Source organism: Thermobia domestica, chromosome 12 (genome assembly GCF_964235325.1).
Source record: "Thermobia domestica chromosome 12, izTheDome1.hap1.1, whole genome shotgun sequence".
In the NCBI taxonomy this organism is placed as follows: Eukaryota; Metazoa; Arthropoda; class Insecta; order Zygentoma; family Lepismatidae; genus Thermobia; species Thermobia domestica.
In genome coordinates, this window is record NC_137465.1 from 153,945,148 (window position 1) to 153,965,980 (window position 20,833).

The following is a 20,833-nucleotide window of genomic DNA, read 5'->3' on the forward strand; positions in this document are numbered from 1 at the left end:
AGATAACTATTGCGGAATCTGTGGTAGACATTATTATAAACGTTCTGGACGTATGTCTACATGTCAGTGGATCAAGTGTATTCGTTGTCAAATGTGGCTCCACGAAGTATGTACACGGTTTCCAAATGTGTATTTTAAATGATTCTCACTGTCTCAGAAAAGTAGAAACATGTAAATTCTGTTCATTTCCTTCACTATTTTTATTTTATTTTTATTTATTTCTTATTTATTTATTTATTTATTTGGCTTTTATCATATTTTACATTTGGAGTTAGCGTAGTACTCCCGTAAGACTGCTTTATGTTATTAATATTGTGTTGTGCTTATATTTCTTATTAACTTATATTTCACAATTAGAGTGGAGCTAAACAAGCTTTTCCATATCGAATTTTCAATTAATATGTGTTTTCCTATTCTGTACTTTCAAAGCTCAGGAAGTGTATCCGAAGCTAAATGCTTTAACGATAGATTTTTGTAACTTGTACCGTAATATAATTTCTTGTAATGTGAGAACACCTATGCTAACGTGATTTTCAAATGCTATGACTTTTCGCCTTATATCGTTTCCTGGAATTTCCGTACTGCCTAAAGATAAGATCATTTAAAATATTTTCTACAAAGTGTTGGAGGGCCTTTAGGTAGAACGGGAAGACACCATTAAAAATTTTGCTATTTTGTTTTTTAAAAGATTTTGAATTCTTGGTTTTAAGTGTCAATAGAACAAAACAACTAACTTCCAACAAGGTAAATTTTCAAGCAAAGCACGCAACGCAAGATTGAATGGAAATTAATCACTACACGGCTATGATCATCACAACATTTGATCAATCGATTGCTAACGATTTCATCTCGACGTCACACCAAGCATGAGAAAGTCGACGCTAATTCTCTCTGGCTGAGGAAGAAAATTCAATGCAATCGTTTGTTGCATCAACAAATTTTAAAGTTTGTTAAAAAAAAAAAAAAAAATTAAAGAGACGATAATAATATACGACCTTAATGCAATATTGCACCCTCCCAAGATTTTTTGAACACCCCTCTAAGTTTAAAATTCTGGACAAATCACTAGAGCCTCATAGTCAGTGTAATTTTTTTCTGTCCTTTATTTAGTGTATAAAAGTGTCCATTACCTACAGGGATAATTCGATGAGAAGGGTCATATCTCTGGTGTCTAATCAGGACAGACAAGAATGACGCACGAACTGGTTGGTCATGTGCCTTTTTCTTCCTACTTCTCTCTCTCCCTCTCTCTATCAGCCCATCGCCCTCCCCCCACACATGCATACATATGTTAACAGATAGGTCCAAGCAGCACATAGGTAACACATAGATAGATTATGTTCATAAACTGAAGTAAACAAGTAAAAGATTTGCCTTCTTCATACATTTATGTACAGCAAACCAATCAGTTATGATGTGCATCTGCAGACAGACCAAAGTTCTCCCCGCTGATATAGTGGCCAGCATGCGAGTCTTTTTTGCACTGAGTTGAGGGTTCGATTGCCGGTGGGAGATCATTGAGCTCATTGCGGTGGTTCATATTGCACCTTAAACTGTAATTTCACGTCTCGTATAGCCTCATTGCTGAAAAGAAATGCTAAACTTCAATGAACAAGTAATGATCTGAATATCAAAATAAAACTAGCTGTTATTATTATTACTATTATTGGCTTTCTTTAAACTATACTTTCAAGTGAGCAAAACAATAATGAGGAGTCCCTGGTTAGATTCCAAGCCTTGTGAGTCTGAAATGGATAAGATCATGTCCATTGGTGTTCTCAGGTTTCCTCCCACATTCTCATTCCATCCTTTTCTTTTATTATCATTCCCTTTCAATTATCATTCGTCTCTGTAAGCCTACAGAGCATATTCTAAGTGTGGGAGACTAGTGTTGATCAAGAGACGAGACGATAATTAGGGGCTTTTCGTCTCGATCTTATAAATTTTGTAGAAATCTCGTCTCGAACAATACTTTCGCGTTTCGTCTCAATCCTTGGAACGCTTTTCTCGTCTCATTTCGTTTTGTAAATATATGTACAAAATTTATTTTCTTGTTTTTTTTTTTTATTTCATCTAGAAGTTATCAGAATCCTACTGCATCACGAGAGGTCCACGACAAATGCGATATAACAACATTTAAACCATATTTCTAATTGGACTATACAGGGCGGCCCAAAAGTAGGTATACAATCCCGTACTCATGGGCTCATGGCATTCTATATAATTTATTTATTGTTATCTATCCAAGCAGTGACTTACAGTTTTTTTTATTATTTATTTTTAATCTATCTTCACTCATTCCTTAAGCTTGGAACAAACAAAAGCAAACAAACTAATTACCTTAATAAACTAAAATGTCATACTTTGGAGGACTGTATACCTACTTTTGGGCCACCCTGTTTTGTGCAATGACTTGCGTATTTTTCGAACGTTGATAAATGCTCTTCATTGCATTCATAAAATCACTTTATCAATTTATAACATATAAATATAGACCTACAATGAATCGTGTGGGAAAGATTAACTAAATATTTTTCAAAAGCTAACAATTTTTCTTTTGCCAGTTTTTCGTAAGTGAAAAGAGATAATGAAATGTAACTTACCTCAATAATAGATAATGTTATTCTACACCCGAAAATACGAATCAAAAGAATTTTCAGTGTTCCAATCCATAGAAACTACAGTGTGACCAGAATTTGAATTACACAAAAATCTAGGTTATGGCAGCGACTAGAAATATGAACTCAACGGCAATTGATGACTTAACATGCTGTCTGTGTTCCTTGTTAATTACTTTTTAAATAATATTTGTATTTTAATTCTAATGTTTATTAAAAATTATTTATTTTGTACTAGGGATGGTACCGAGACCGAGACGGCCTTTTATCTACCGAGACGAGACCGAGACGGAGCTCTATAAATCGAGACGAGACCGAGACGAGACTTAGGTCAGTCTCGAAAGTCTCGGTCTCGTCTCGAATATTGATATAGACAACTATTAAGATTGACCTTTATTCAAAATTTCTTTCGTTGCTGTATTAGGCAATATGGGAACGGTTGACTAATGTTCAGTGGCGTATTTAGGGGACGGCTATCGGACTGAAGCCCCTCCCGAAATAGAATTGTGATCATTTTTTCGCATTGCACGTACAACACAAATATTTCTTACTCGTTGTCAAGCCTCTCCCGAAACAAAATCCACTGCTGATGTGTATAGTCATCTCTGTCTCTCTCTCCCTCTCTCAACACACACACTCACTCACACACACACACACACACACATATATATATATATATATATATATATATATATATATATATATATATATACCAGCGGATCCAGGATATGATCGAGGGAGGGGCTTAAACCATAGTTTGACATTTTATCCAGTAGAGATGCGCACGAGACGAGTCGAGACAGGATTTTCCGGACAAAATTCGGGTCGAGACACGGCTCTTCCAATAGAGAAATGTACATTTTTCGAGTCGAGACATCACTTTTACAGCACATTTTCGAGACGAGACAGCCACAAATCTTGTCTCGTGCGCATCCCTATTATCCAGTGTAAAGAAAGAAGTAGGATTGAAGCCCAATTTATACAGTGTGTAGCTGAGCGTCAAGGGGAGGTATAACCCCTTTAACACTCACCTTGGATCCTCGCCTGTATATCATATCTAATATAAGTAAAAGGAAGAGTTTGTTTGTGTGTCTGCGTGACTGTCTTTCTGATTGCCTGTTTGCGGCCTGAGGGCCAGACGAGAGTACAAGAGTTATGAAATTTGGGTGACAAGTATCATGTTCCAGGCCTCAGACCAAGAAGAAGCGTTTTTTTTTTTTTTTTTTAATTTTGAATCAGGAGGGGCGTTTACCGGGACATGTAAAAGTAGTAGAAAATGACCGGTATTAGTGTCGAATACATAGTTTTCGCAGTCGCTGAGATCAATGATTATACTTCCATTATCGATGACTTTCAAAGTCAGCTACCAGTGCATGCGGGCCGTGGTTCACTTGCGGGGGAGGGGAGTACCGAGACGTAAAAATAATACAAAATGACCGATATTAGTGTCAAATAGTGTTCGCGTTTTCTGAGATCAATGGTGAAACTCCGATCGCATTAACCACCAAATTCACCCCATTCAGCTGCGGGCCGGAATTCACAGAAGGGATACCGAGACATGTAAATGTAATCCAAAATGGTCGATATTCGTGTCAAATGTATAATTTTTGCGGTCGCTGAGACCAATGGTGTCACTTCCATTAGCGATGACTTTCAAATTCAGTTACCAGTGCATGCGGGCCGGGGTTCACCTGCTGAGGAGGGAGTACCGAAACATGTAAAAATAATACAAAATGACCCATATTAGTGTCAAATACATAGTTTTCGTGGTTGCTGAGATAGTGATACTCCCACAGGCCTTGACTTCCAAATACTGGTCCCATGCGAAAAATGGGTATTTCATCTAGTTATATATAATAGTCATATATATTAAAAATGCTGATTTTTTTTAACATGCTGTGTGAAATATGGAAGGGGAAATTCTTCTAGATACTCTGCAATACCACTAGATAAACAAGCAATGTTGCCAACGCAACATAAAGTTGTAATTTCTCAAATTGCACTACGTTTGATATTACATATTTCTGTTCAGTTAATTTAGTTTAGTGCGTGGGTTTTCTCGGGGTTCTCCCGTTTCCTCCCACTTTCTTCATTCCACCATTTCATTCATCGCTCATCATCACAGTCTCCTTTAGCCTAACCTGCGTAACCGTGGGACGTAAAACTCAAAAATTTCATTTCATTTTTTAATTGAGTTTAGCGCCTCTTTCAGCAGCGAGGTTATATGAGATTGAACCTACTGATTAACGTTGAATCTAAACCACATGAGCTCCCGCCGGGAATCTAACCCGGGTCTCTCACGCCATAGGCTAACTGCTTAGCCACGAAAGAGCTCTACATATTTCTAATTTAGATATTAAATTAAACCACAAAAGCACATATATTATTCAGTGTAACAAAGGACAATACATATCACTAACATCAACATTTTAGAGATTTCTAATAACTCAAATGGCAGGAACATTAAAACATTAGTGTTCAGTAGTTTTAATTACAACAAGTCGCAGTTACATTATTTTAAGCAGTGTTGCGAACTTAAATAAATTGCTAAATATTATTATAAATATAGTGCAAATAACGTAGCTAAAGTGCAAAATATTTTAAAATTACTCGTAATTTGTTTTATGGTGCAAGAATGTTTTCAGAACACGATGTTTTTCATAGTCTTTGGGCTACTTATAATGTTAATGTCAAAGTTTTCGTTCCAGAATACATGTAAAAGCAAATTGTATCTGAAATTAAACGTAACTGACAACTTTTCAGTAGCACTAGTTGTTCTCCCTAAGCCTTAGGCCTGGTGTATTTTTTAGATTAAAACACTGCTTTATTAAAATTTTAATTACACCCTAACTGCATTTCATTTGTTATAGTTTGACCACCGACCACCTCAAACTCGATCCATACCATATAGCTATATGCAATTATTCAAAGACTTACTGTTAGTAATACACATTCTGTTGATTTTTGGTTTGTTTTGTTTTAGTTTAACGTCTCACGATTATGCTAGGGCGGCTAAAGGAGACGTGGAGTTACTGATCATAGTGGAATTCGAAAAACTTCGGTCGTTGAACATTACCACCACCGAGAATCGAACTCGGGACCATGCGAACCAAAATCAAGCTTACTAGCCATTACAGCAAATGGGGGTTCTTACATTGTGTTGATTTAAATAATTGAGTCAGTGTTGCCAGATCCGAAGATCAAAAAGTAGTGTGTCTGTGCTCCAAAAGTAGAGGATATGAACTATTTGTAGCCCAAATATATAGAAATGAATTATTTGGCAACTAATGACTGGTACTAATGAAATAATGTTTAAAATAGACCGGAAAATGTGATGGACATATTGCAAGACGAAATTATGATCGATAGACGAAAACAATTTTAGATTAAATACCACGTGACAAAAACAGCCTAGGAAATGTTCGAATACAAGAAATTGTGACAAAATCAGGAACCACTTGGGAGTAACCTGGAAAAGAATTACCCAAGATAGATAGTTGTGGAGAAAACTTGGGAAAACTTCATCCAGCAGTGGATTGATAATGCTTGATTATGATGATGATGATGATTTTATATCGAGACCTCAGAGGTAAACTAAACCAAGTCGTAATTTCGTAATTTTACAGGAGAAGCGAAAAACCGGTTCCTTAACTAAGATTTATAATACTGTTTTTCAAACTATACTAAGTAGTTACAAAGTAATAAGATGGCTTTAGACTTACATTATTACATCACTAGAAAGAACATAGTCTATTTTTTTAAAAAAAGTATTCTAACTCAATTTGACCAAAACGTGACTTAACATAGTCTACCACTAATGTCCATATATATATATATATATATATATATATATATATATATATATATATATATATATATATATATATATAAGGGTAAAATTGGATCCAAAATTTAACGAAAGTCATACAGCGAAAAAAAATATATTTTTGACTATTTAATACTTCATGTTGCTGCAAAACTACGAAAATGAGTACAAAAGAAAAGTAGAAAGTTAAGAATAACTTGTTTTGCGAGAGAGAGAAAATAGATACAGCTAGCTCGAATTACCTATATACTTATATAATATGTATGTTCATGTTTCGCAAGTAATTTTCAATCAATATAAAATTTCAACGTAATGAACGCACGATTGGTTTTCTCGAATAAAGATCACATGCACCGCTAAGAGCTCAGGAATAAGCTTAATGTATGTTACGGCAGTGGATATACGTATGCGTATGTAATGCATTACAACTTTAGGAACTAGTATAAGAAACAGAATGTACTTAAATTTAGACGCGAACTATGCGAAACATCTGACTTTGAATCTAACTTGTTTTGTGATGCAACCCGAGGCCACACATAGCAAAGATGAGTGCCGTAGCTCCCACCACAAAGTTCAGGAATTTCGTGTTATAAGGTATCAATTAAACACGTAGATGTGAAACGGTAATAAAGCATTTGATCAATTTTAAACAAAATATATTGTAGTAATAATTTACCCTATTTGTTCAGATAATGAACGTTATATTATGTTTTTAAAATGACAGTCAAAACAGAATGTATTGGATAATAAATGAGAAATTGTAAAATTTCAATTTCGGTACGATTAAATACATCCATGCTGCTATGTGTTGCGTTATTCGTTAGAATGTATTGAACAATTCTTATTCTAAGGAAGGAAATAAACTATTGTATAGTACTGAAGTTAATTTAATAGAGTTTAATTGTATAGGCAGTACTGAGGCCATATAAGAAAGTCTTTTGCTGAAAGTGAAATATGGGTTACTATTAGAATTTTATACCAGATATGATATACCCACTGATGATTGAAACTGGAACACACGAATGGAAGGCATCAGCGTAAGCAAAATATCTCTGAAGAAGTACACCATACTATAATTCTAAGTCAAGAATAAGGCCAAAAATAAGAAGCAGAAACGACAGACTTTACAATAATAATACTTTTACAATTTTAATTTCACCTATTTATTTCGATACTTTCGAGACGAGACCAAAACGAGACCGACATTTGGCCCTCGAGACCGAGACCGAGATCGAGACAAGCATTTGTTAACCGAGACGAGACCGAGACCGAGACGGCAATTTTTGACTCGAGACGAGACCGAGACCGAGACAGCTATTTTTAAACCGAGACTGTACAAAGTCTCGTATCGTCTCGTCTCGATACCATCCCTATTTTGTACTCTTTATTACAAAATAAAAACAAATATTATTTAAAAAGTAGTTAACAAGGAGCATAGATAGCATGATAATTCATCAATTGCTGTTGATTCGTGTTTCTAGTCGCTGCCATAACCTAGATTTTTGGGTAATTCAAATTCTGGTCACACTTAATTTCTATGGATAGCAACACTGAAAATTCTTCCGATACGTATTTTCGGGTGTAGAATAACTTATCTATTATTGAGGTAAGTTACATTTCATTATATCTTTTCACTTACGGAAAAACTGGCAAAAGAAAAGTTGTTAGCTTTTGAAAAATATTTAGTAGTCTCTCCCCTAATGTTGCACAGAAGATTCGAGAAATTTTTCGTCTTAACTTGAAAATGAGAGGGAAATTGTCATGTTTGTCGCCTTGTTTTCGAATTTGAAAATACACTCTTCGTCTCGATTGACGTCTCGTGGGGAAAACTGTGCAGGACGTAGAAATGGAAGATTTCATTTATCATTTTCAATAATATAAATTTAAAAAGCCTCCATTGAGTGTATTGAGAAAACCTTTTACTCAAAGTTGAGATCTTGGTGGTACTTCGGGAGACGGAATTGAATTACATAATATAACGAAGTAGCTAATATAATTTTCGCCGATGGCACACCCTTTTCTTTGAAGTTATAACTTTTTGAAGTTCTCGCCGAAAATATTCCCTGAATTCTTATATTATAAATAAATAACTATTTATTATAGTCTTCATTATATTTTTTGGAAATGTTACATTGGCCGAAATTGTTATTCAAGTGTTATTAATATATGTTTAGTGTTTTGGTCAGTTTTATTTTATTAACACTTTTTAATACTATCTTGTATTTGTTGTCTTTTTAATATTTAAATACTATAGTATCTTGTTATTACTAATTTGATCATAGTAGACATCAGATGCACTGAGAGGGAAAAAACGTGTGCAGTGTACGTAAAAACGTAGGTTACATGCCTAAATCCTGTAGTTTTTGGATTTAACGTGCAACCCTATGTAACATCCTGCAGTAAACGTATGTTTTAAGCCTACAGTGCATGATTTTTTTTATATTTAAGTGAAATAATATGCAGGCATATGATAAGACACTTGTACTTAACATCCGAATAGTAAAATGTCCTAAAGTAATTTTTTGTGCTAAAACATATAAAAATACTTTGTATCACTTATGATACATTATGCATCAACAGTTCATGTTCCTCTTTCGTACTAAATCAAATAATAGCATTCGTAAAAACAAATAGGAAACGTACTTCATGAACTTGGGATTTTTGCAACTTCGAAACTATTCTTTGTCCTTCAGAGTAGACGACACATAAACTTTTCTACTCTCACCTTCGCTAGGCACGCGCACGACTTCTTTCTCTCTGTACTGAAGCAACATCTTCCTGACATCTACCGGATATATGGTGAACTATGTACTCAGGAGAAATATCAGATATGATACAATATGTATTTGTGATACATCTCACGACCTGAACATTAATACTAGCCATAATTTATTTTGTATCAAATATGATACAATATACATTGTAGGGTTAAACGTACTTTCCATGACGTATGTAAGATACAGCTGACGTATGTAATGTACGGAAGATTCGTTAGATGTCAGACATCCTGCAGCGGCATGATGTAACATCTAACAAGCAACGTACAGAACAAGGCAGGATCAGATCCGACTCAAAACTTCGCCCAGAGGACACATGATAGAAAAGAAAAAAATTCCAAATTGGAGCTGCCCTCATCCAGAAACACCAGATATGCTCCACAACATAACGCACCACGTGACAATATGATATAAGGTAAACGTCGCAAGATACCCATTTATGTCAAAAACGGAAAGGTTGGGCGGCACTAGGATGATATCAAGATATTTGATATGCTATAACACTGACTCAGAGGCGGATCCAGGACCAACTTCTGGGGGAGGGGGCGGCGGGTTGTCATACTGCTTCTTAGAGCTATTTTTAAGAGCTTCAAACTCTGGGATAGGTATATATATATATATATATATATATATATATATATATATATATATATATATATATATATATATATATATATATATAAGAAAGTTTCCTCTTCTGGGGGGGCAATCGCCTCTCTGGATCCGCCACTGCACTGACTTGGAGGCCATCTTGAAAGCCGCGATCTTGGATGTAACGTAAGGTATTGAAATGAGAAGGGGTGTGTGTGATATATCAATGTAAGGTAAAATGCAAAAGGAAAACCAATGATGTAACCGCGAAAAACATATGTGTAATAGTGTGGACGGGACGAAGTGTGGACGACTCGAGCAAAACAAACGTGTATTCGAAGGACAGAATAATACGGCAATACCTATCATCTTGGATTGGTGACAAAAACACGACCTACCTGGGATTGAAGCCCACTCCTGGACAACGTTTTGTACGTTTCTTCTTCAATTTTCTTGCTGTTTCGTGTAAAAAACAACAACAACAACAACAAAAAAAAGACATTTCGGCCCACGTTTGTTTAAACAACACTATCTGAAACAAACTGTGTACGGATGAGAAAGCCTAGCCATGTTCTAGCTTAAATTTCTTTTTCTTTGCGCGGTTTGCTACACTGTTTCGCGACGGTCCCAAACAGTCACAATATCAGGGAAAGGCAGCGTTCTGCATTGACTCGATGTGTTCCATGAGTTGCAGTCTCCCACGAGAAGGCTAGTTTACCACACAATGAAACGACTCGAATTGATTCACTGATTCAAGATGAAAGATACACTGACACAGAAAGAACTTCAAAATGATTAAAGTAATCAAAATGACATTTACACAACAGTATAGTAAGCAATCATTGACCCACAGACATGCTCAATAACATTATATGTAATGCAATGTTGCCAACTGAGCACAAAATGAAGTTTTGTTAAATGGCACGGAACACAAATTATAACATGTAGAGAATCTAATTGAGTAGAACCATACTTGTGAAGTCATGATGTACAGTGTCTGTGGGTCAATGTTTGCTTACCATACTGTTGTGTAAATGCCATTTGTGATTACTTTAATCATTTTGAAGTTCTTTCTGTGTCAGTGTATCTTTTGCATTGCTATCTCCACATGATTCTAGATTCTTCTTTTCTCTGTATCTCCTGTGTTTCTGTGTGTCGGCCCGTAAAACTTTGGATTTCTCACTTTTCTTCACTCCTCTATCGATTATACATTGTTTAATTGGGCAATGCTACTATCGATATAAGATGTTCCCTTGTCAGTTCTAAGATAAGAGGGTGAGTTGTATCATCTGAGTGGCAATCAACAGCCAACGGCTGTTTAATAGAATTTTAAAGTTGGAATTATAAAGACGAAGATTCCGTCTAACCAGTTTCTAGCAAAGATAGAGTTTAAAAAAAGCCGAAATCTCTCAATCATAAAGTTTTATACGACTTGATATTTCCGTGTTTTCATTGTTTCTTTTTAGTTCTGAATTGGGTTCTTTTAGTATTATTTTAACATCAGACGTTTGTCACCCCATGGCTTGCTCAATATGTGTACGTACAAAGATTTTCTTGGCAACTCGTGTTTCTACCAAGCACTTGAAAACACACAGGAAATTACAAAGTCAGTGTTTTCTTGCAGTTTACGTTACAACATATCCATGCGTTTGCATTTACATTCTTTTTGAATATAATGCTTTCGTATTGTTTTACCTTTTAAATTTCCTTCCTTGCTCCCGGTGCATTGCCCTAATTGAACATTGTACATTGAACTTGATAATTTAGAATAATTTTTACGAACACCGAAAATCAAAGTGATACAGCAATATGGTCTGAACATCGTATTGTTTCATAGAGATATTTTCATCGTAGCCTTTCTTGAACTATTCCTAACAAGAGTTACCATCTGATCTGGAATCTGATAACATGATGAATAATATTTGTTTATATCTATTTTTAGAATGGGGTCTAATATGTGGTGATGGTTGGGGAATGTTTGAGGCGATGGTTGTCTGTCGTGAACTGGGTTTGGGTTACGCCAACGATGCAATCCAAACAGATTTCTTCGGTGGAAATTCATCGCAGATGATTCTCAGTGGTGTTCAGTGCCATGGGAATGAAGATTCTCTTATACATTGTTTCCATGACAAATATGGAGATATCAACTGCCCTGGACAGAGAGAGAACATAGCAGCTGTTGTCTGCACGCAAGGTAAGCTTTCATAGTATATGGTAAGCAGTGGCGGCGGTTGGACGTTAGAATAGGGGGGGGCAAGACATGATCTGAACAATTGTGTATCAATGTTAGATTTCCTGATTGTTTCTAACACTGTTTCATGAAAGGTTGTATAACTAATAGGATACTATCTTTTTTCACTTAAAATGCCCTATATCGTATTTCTATTTTATTAAGTAAATTCATAAGAGCAATACAAGTAGGTACTAGCCCTTTCTAATCTTAAACAACGAAAGTGTAAGAAGAGATTTGAGTTCTTGCTCATGAACATCTTAAAATTCTGTCTGGAAAATTGTGTGATCAGATTATTTAATAAATTTCCAAAATAAATAAATAGAGGGGATAATATTAATCATAATAGTAATGAATAATGACGCTTGTTTTGCACAAGTTATATTGAAACTGGGAATTAATGAACAATTTATACTTTTAATTCCACACATGCCATTAAATACATGTTTTTAGTCTTACGGTTAAGAAATGAAATACAGTAAGTACTGCAAGCATATGCTATGACATTTAAAGAAATATGCAATTGCAATATTAATTGCTTTGAATTGCAATTAAAACGCAATTCCTATAGCTTTCTTAACTTCATAGGAAGACAAATAACCAATATGTACTCACGCAACGGCAAATATCATATGGCACCATTTTTTCTATGAAACAGTAATACATACAAAACCTTTACCAGGGTGTCCACATTCTGGAAAATAAGTGCAAGTCAGGAAAAGGTCAGGGAAGTAAAAATGTATCAGGTGAAGTCAGGGAAATGGCAGATTGGTCAGGGAAAGTCAGGAGAAAATCGATTTAGGTCCATTGTTCAATTATTGAATTTATGAAATAGGGTTGATTTCTTTACTGTTACTGGAAGCTAAATATGGTGTTCTCAATTATGATATTGAGGGAGTCAGTATTCTCTGATATAGTCGTTGAAACTAATTTTCTGCGAAAAATACATCTAACTACATCCTGACATATTTGCTCAAAAGGGTAGACGCTGTTCTAGAAGAATTGCATGGTGCCAAGAGGATATCTGGACAAGTGGCTGAGAACGCGAAGAAATAGTATCTCCAGCTCACAGTGTAAGCTCAGACTGAAGAATTTAAGGAACACTCGAATGAATTCATAGTCAATGATAGAGATGGTATTGGACTTGATGAGTTTTTTACTTAGTCTTAGGAAATGGGAAGAACTTCGTTGACTTATGGTCAGTTATGAAATGTGTTTTATCTTCTTTCACCGAAACGCATTTTTTGAAAGTGGTTTCACAATAAATAAAATTCTCATTGTTGACAATTTACAAGAAGAATCTCTAGTGGCTCAACGGATCATATATGATTCTGTGATGAGAATAGGTGGATCATCAGGATTAATAATTACAAGAGGTATGATAACTTCAGTGAGAAGTTCAATGAGACAATATCAGGTGTATTTGGAAAAGAAAAGAGAAATAAATGCTGGAGATGAGAAGAGGAGAGAGAAACGGAAGGTTCAGCAACAACTAAAGGAGCTGGAGAAAGAAAAGAAAATTAACCTGCGAAGACAAGGACATTCAGATCAATGAGAAGAAAACTATGCGAGAAAATATGAAAATAAATTTCTAAATTTGTTGCATTTAACAACTGCACCAGCAAAAGTATGTGTTACATAATGTGTATGTGTTCTTTTTTTTAATAATCAGTAAAATCATGTATGAACTGTTTATTGCTATAGGCAATATTATAATGCTGTATAATGGTATCATAATGTGTAATTTTTTTCATATCTTAAGTACTCTGTATACTGCACACTTTCGTTTGTAACTTTACATTTTGTGCAATATGTAGGCCTAATCAATAATGGCCTAATGCACATATTTGTAAATTTACATTCCTTTGGAAAGAAAATTGAAAAAGAAAGAAACAAAAGTGGAATAGAACAGGGCCAACTATGGGGAATATGGAGGCTGGGGTTTCTTTCTTTTTTCTATATTTTAAAGTTATTCAGGGGTCAGGGAAATCTGCAACTTTTGTCATGGAAAGTCAGGGAAAAGTCAGAGATCTTTTCTCCAAATTGTATGGACATTTCCAAATGAAATATATAAATTAGGGCACTTCAAAAAAGCGGGGGGCAACTGCCCTCTCTTGCCCCCCCCCTAATCGCCGCCCATGATGGTAAGATATAAATCATATGGTTAGAAAATAAATAAACATTTGCTTAAGCAAACTGCAAATAAAATCTAGTAAGATTATTTAATCATATATAGGTTTCAGATCAAAACTCACAAGTAAAGAGGTGGTTTAAGAGTCTGTTAATCCAAAATAATTTTCTTTTTAAATATGGAAATATATTTTTCTGATTTTACTACGTTTTATTCTTTTACATCATCGCCTGTGCTACCTTCATTGACTGTAACTCAATAAAAAATTTGAAACCAGCTGCAATACGCAGTTAACAGTTAAAAGTATATATTAAAAAATAAAGCATAGGAACAAAGATGAGGTAGGAGCAATCTTGAATTGAATGATTATTGTCGTGGAATATTTATGAATTCTTTATGCGTAAATTATACATATCTCTTTTTTAACGAAACCAATTAAGCTAAAGAACTTACAGGTAGAGAAGAAAAGGCTTTTACGAATTTATGCAAATGTAGTTTTTATTTGTATCTGGTACTATCTTCGTTCGTGTATTCTAAACTCAAGATGCTGGCATGTGCCTACTTCAAATTGCGACTAAACAAATAATACTAAATACATTTGAACAGTTAGTTTCAAGTCTGTATTGGTAAAGCTTTTGTTTATATTTTTCTTAAAAGTTCACTTGCACCTCTCTTTCTGTTGATCCCTCAATTAAAAGAATGAATACAGGAAAAAGAATAGAAACAGTGGCTAGAAAATGAACTTATATTATGGTTCATTTTGAGAATCAAAAGTATCGCACATAGACTTATTTATTAACCTTTTGATGCCCAAATGGCACATGCAATTTTATATATGTCTTAAGTACTTGTTAAAATAAAAGTGTGGTTATTTTAGTTTTTAACTAATTTGAAGTATGAGAAAAGTAAATTATTGCATATGTATATTCATTAAGTTAGTATGAGACACTACAATAGTGTTGCTAGCCGAAGATAAAATATAAAAGGAATTTCTTTATTTAATTTTGACCCAATTTTAACCTTTGAAATTTCACATACTTACATTGAATGTCACATATATTTATTCTGTGTTTGCTTCTCTTTCCAATGAATCACGTTTAATTGTTTACCATCTTTTTTCTAAAGGTTATTTAAATGTTGCGTAACAAAATGGAACCTAAACTTACAACAGAAAATTGTCTCAGCTGCTCGAATTCTACAACTGACAATTTGTATTTAATAATTACAAAGTTTGAGAATAATAGTCTTAATTGTCTACAATTCCTAATTGAAAATGTAACATTATTTTCCTAGACAATGATTTAAGCTTTAGCGTCATCACATGGAAGGATATTCATAATTGTAGCGCGAACAGAAGCTCACTCTAAATTTCCAAAGAGCTTACAAAAGTCCATCAAAAGTTTTCTCGACTACGTCAAAAGTCCACTGGAGATTTTACAAAAAAGCCCACTCTATATAGGCAAATAGAGTAACTATTAAAAACACAAGGAAAACTGAGTAATTTTCCAAAAACTAATTTTAATTGCGTGGATGTGTTAATTTTCTTGTTATGGAGTCGTTTTCTCTCAATCGTAAGGCGTATTTGTTCATTTCTTTGAAAGATGAGTATTTTTTCAAAGTGACTTTTAATTTGTACTTTGTTTCCAAATATGTTACATTAACCTAAAGGAAATGTCTACAGTCAAACGAAATATAGTTCCTGTGAAGCGTGAACGAATATATCATTTTAATTTTAACTTTGTGTTAGTATTTCGTTCTTCCACGGATGCACAAGTTATTTTTATTGTATTATTCCCTAATCTTTCAGAGTTTCTTTCGAATTTCAATATTGTTGTTTACTGTTTACGTATGATAAATGCTTCGATTATTATTCTATACACTTTAATGGTGACATATGTAATGATGTTGGAGGTGTTGGAGGTGGTGTTGGAGGTGGTGATGACATATATTGGAGGTATATGTAATGACTATGAATTGGTGGTGTATGTAATGACTATGTATTAATTTCTGCATACGTATAGCTGTATATCACATTAGTAGTCTAGCGTTATTTGTTCATTTTTTCACGTATACATATCGGCCTAATAGAATATACTGTACTATCTAGTAATTATAGTGAATAAAACAAGTGAAGAGTAAGGGAAAAAGAAGGGATGTCCCAAAATTGGATGTTCGAGAAAACGGCGTTTTAATATTGAAACCGCGTACAAAATAAATAGGGTTAGTGAAATCTTTTGCTTCTTTTTACATGGACATTTCTACATCTACGCATGAATGGCATATACAGTCAAATAGTACCAAGAATCACCAACAGATAGGACAAAGCACCTATTAAAGTACACACATGGACATTCCTTGTTTTCTCCCCCTTACCCTTCAAGTGTACTTTGAATTTTAAATTTACTGTGTTTTGAATGTATACGATAGACAAAGTAGGAAATCCAGGTATTGTTGATAATGTCTAGAAAGTATACACAAGATTGACGTATTTAGGGAAAGTGGGAAGTAGTTGCAATTTTTTACGGTTTTACCTACTTTGCCTAGGCAATGCACACAATCCCTACGATTTCTCTACAATATTGAACAAACTTTAAGCACAGTATTAGGCACACACAGTGTGATATACAGGCAGTGTAATATTTACGTTCGCTATTTGAACAGTGCAATATTTACTTTCTACACTGCATAGAGCACTAAACAAAGAAGGCAACTACTGATTAGTGTGATTGGATTGTAGGAAACAGCAGTCTGTTTCAAGTAAATAAAAAGTAAAACACATCACAAACGCAGACTAGGGTATAAAAGGAAGAGTTATTTTACTTTCATGGACATAATCACATGGAAATTTTTTGAATAAACACTGCGAATGACAGAACAATTATAATAATTTCATTTTCTAAAACAACAGCATAGACAAATAAAGTAAAGAAAATAAAATAGCCAATTTATTGTTGATTCTCTCGATAATCATACCGTTTTGTACTTAACAAATCAAATATTTTATATGTTATCTACTCCAAGAAATCAATCCCTATAAAAGGCAACACTCCTACTGGCTAGCAATACGTAATTGGCTGAGTTCAGCAGGTTTATTTAAGATTTTCCTTCAGGGTGAAAGGAAAGCAAATTGGTCAGCCGATATAGGCAGAGTATCACGTTTTTCATTAATATATTACCATATTATCGCTCATACTCAGGAGAGCAATTCCCTTAGCCCTACCCAAGTGACGCACTTGGTTGAGCTGTCAGTGTAAATAAGAGTAGTAATTGCCCCACTTGGCCTAACTTTGGACTTTGACCCCGACCTTTGTGACGTCATAGGTCAAAGGTCAATGACCTTGGCCCGGGGTCAATGACCTAGGGGTACTTAGGACCACCCCCTCTAAATTTGGGCAGGGGTACCATGGCCCACCCCCTAAATTTTGGCAGGGGTACATAGGACCACCCCCCTTAAATTTTGGAAATTGCCAAATCTAAAATTGGGTGTGGTAGCCTAGGACCACAGTATGTACCTCTATCAGTATCGGGTGTCTATGTCGTTCCCTTTCATGGGTAAAAAATTGCCAAAAAGTCAAATTTCGGGGGTTTTTGACCTAATTTATCCCCTTTGATGAGGTATTATTACCCTATATGGTTATATGGACGTATACAGGGGTTCATTACCTATCATAAGACATGGGTATATTAATGCACCCCTTGAAAAATTTGGGAGGGGTACCTTGGCCCACCCCTTAAATTTTGGAAATTGCCCAATTTAAACATTTGGTATTATAGTACAGGACCCTAATATGTATTATGATAAATTTGGGTGGTCCACCTCGTTCCCTTTTAGGGGTACAAAATTGCCAAAAATATAAACGTAAGCAATGCGTTGTACCACGTGTTTGGTTTTTGGTCCATTTTATCCCCCTTTGATGAGGTCCTATTACCTTATATAGTTATATGGTCATGTATAGGGGTCCATTACCTATCATAAGACATGGGTACATTGGTGCACCCCTTTAAAATTTTGGGAGGAGTACCTTGGCCCACCCCTTAAATTTTGGAAATTGCCCAATTTAAACATTTGGTATTATAGTACAGGACCTCAATCTGTATCATGATAAATTTGGATGGTCCACATCGTTCCCTTTTAGGGGTACAAAATTGCCAAATATATAAATGTAAGAAATATGTTGTACCACGTGTTTGGTTTTTTGGTCCATTTTATCCCCTTGGATGAGATCCTATTACCTTATATGATTACAGGGATCTATTTCCTATCATAAGACATGGGTATATTGTTGCACCCTTCTTAAAATTTGGCAAGGGGTACACTGAAATTGTCCAATTTAAGCATAGTACATGACTTCAATATGTTTCGGTGGTCCTATTGCCAAATTTTTTTTTAGTACAACCACGTGTTTGGTTATTGACTCAATGAATCCTATTTGATAAGGTATGGACGGGTATCCCCTTTCAATTTGGTATAACCCCTCGGGTGTAGTACGGTCAAGTGATCTATGATTTGGTTTTGATGCGCGACGAGGTCCCTGATCAATGTTCTCTAGGAATTAGGTGGAAACTTTGCACAGGGTTCTCGTCTTATATCGCACAGTTCTTTAGGAGAATCTGATAACGTTGTATGTGGAATGAAAAATAAAAACACATAGGTCAGCATAAATTGTATTTTATTCATATTTCTGGTTTCTTCTTTTTCTTTCTTGTTACACTAAGGTATTGACAATGTTTGTATATTGAGCAGGGTTTCTTCATTAGACCGCCTCCTCTTCTTGATTGTGATGATTTGTTTCCATGTTTTGCAGCATAGCACCCGTTTGCAAAACTTCGTATTGTGAATTCTGTAAAAAGAACGAGGAAAAAGATGATTAGTATAGAAATAGATGATGATTAAGCAATACATTTGCAATGATAAATATGATAAAATTACCTGGAAGGTATATTGCAGCAGTCTACGATCATTAACCGTGGGTACTGTTGTGAACAAATATTGAATTTCACGCAGAGATTTTCCTTGGGCTTTACAGCACAAATAAAAATAAGCATAATAGCCACATACGGATGAACCAAGACTTTGCATTTGGCTATTATTATATTTATAGTACATACAATGAAGTTTTAAGAATGCAACATGTTGTGGTACATAAGGAGGAAGGCCATAGCTGTCAAAATATTCTCCAATACCGCGATTATCAATATAAATTGCAATCCAATGGCTTCCTAGTTTTGTAGATGGATCTGTATTTACAATGATTGCCAGAGGAAGAGAAATCCGTGAGGGTAACTCATCGCTTGCAAATACCCCGGTAAAATGATTTCTGAACAATGGACTACCGTTTAAAGCACTAGCTAATTGTAATGTATTCAACATCGTGAATGGAAATGATACATAACGTATACGTACCTTGTAATTTAAAAGTCCAGGATAATGTTGCGCTGGTGGTCGATCTCTAGGAGTGAGGAAAACTCTCCATACACAATACAGTTTGCAGATGCTGCTAATTTCTCTTGGAAATGAACTTCCAATCGGATGGCTCCATGTCGTTGTAAATTCCAATAGTGACAATCTCCAGCAGAAGAATCGGGAGTTAGGTCAAATACAAACAGTGTATATCCATTCTTGTAGTCGGCTCTTGAAATTGTATTTCCAGTATTGGTAAAATGTATGCCAGAACCTGAGAACAATGTGTGGTACGATGAAATGTAGAGATTTTCTTCAAAGTTGGGTTGCAACGGTTTTGAAGGTACAGCTTTTCCATTCACATACAATGTAAAGAAATTAATGTTTAGATGTTGAAATTCAAATGGATTGCTGGTAATAGTTCCACTGGATGCTTCATTCGATGTAAATCCTACAATAATACGATTTGGCAATGTTCCCATAAACAGGTTATCAATAGTTTTGAATTGTATATCCTTCGGGATGGTAAATGATTTCATTTGAATCCTTGTCAGAGGATACTTTGCCGGTGTAGATTGTAAAATTTTATTGTGTGCCAATTTGACACTAGGGCTAATGTTGACTTTTTTCACCTGCAACGATGCATCTAGAATATTGATTTTTGCATTGACACCACTTTCACCGGCCATGAGACAAAAGTTTGGTTTTGCAGGAATAATTTTCACACGTAATTCCACTCCATGAATTAAAAATTTATCTTGATTAAAAATGTCACAATGAAGATGTCCAATCATATCGAATTTCATACTTTGTTTTGTCAGTTCATAGCGTTGTTGAAATCCTTTGTTCTCCCTGGTGGTTGCGTTCATATGACCAGCCGTATCTTGAAACCACATTGCTGTTTGTAAATGTGTATTTTTAGCTCCATCACTATAATTGAGCAGTTTTTCCAGGTACGAACGATATGGATGATTATGTGACGGAAATGAGATCAGTTTATTGTTCAAGTAGATTTGTACTTCACTAAACATAGCATTTAGAAAATCATTGACAGGTGCAATTATTGCTTTATCCATTTCGGTGAAGGATGAACCATCTGGTTTCACAATTTGTGCTTGGATGTACAATAAGGTTTGTGGCAAATCAATATATTCATCACTGCTACCACTCACTACAAATTCTATTGGTGAATTTTCAGCTATTGAACTAATTGGTTTGTAGCCTATAATACGATTGTCCAGAACACTGGTTTGCGTGGG

General features: G+C 35.0%; 1 protein-coding gene across 1 annotated transcript in view; it reads left to right on the forward strand.

The window, feature by feature from the left end:
- The window catches only part of LOC145666744 (lysyl oxidase homolog 2-like), a 205,882-nt gene that overhangs the window by 168,438 nt on the left and 16,611 nt on the right, over positions 1-20,833 (forward strand). Inside the window, exon 5 of the mRNA XM_081734287.1 lies at positions 11,755-12,006. Within this exon, the coding sequence (XP_081590413.1) occupies positions 11,755-12,006 (252 nt within the window). The remainder of the gene's footprint in view (positions 1-11,754; positions 12,007-20,833) is intronic.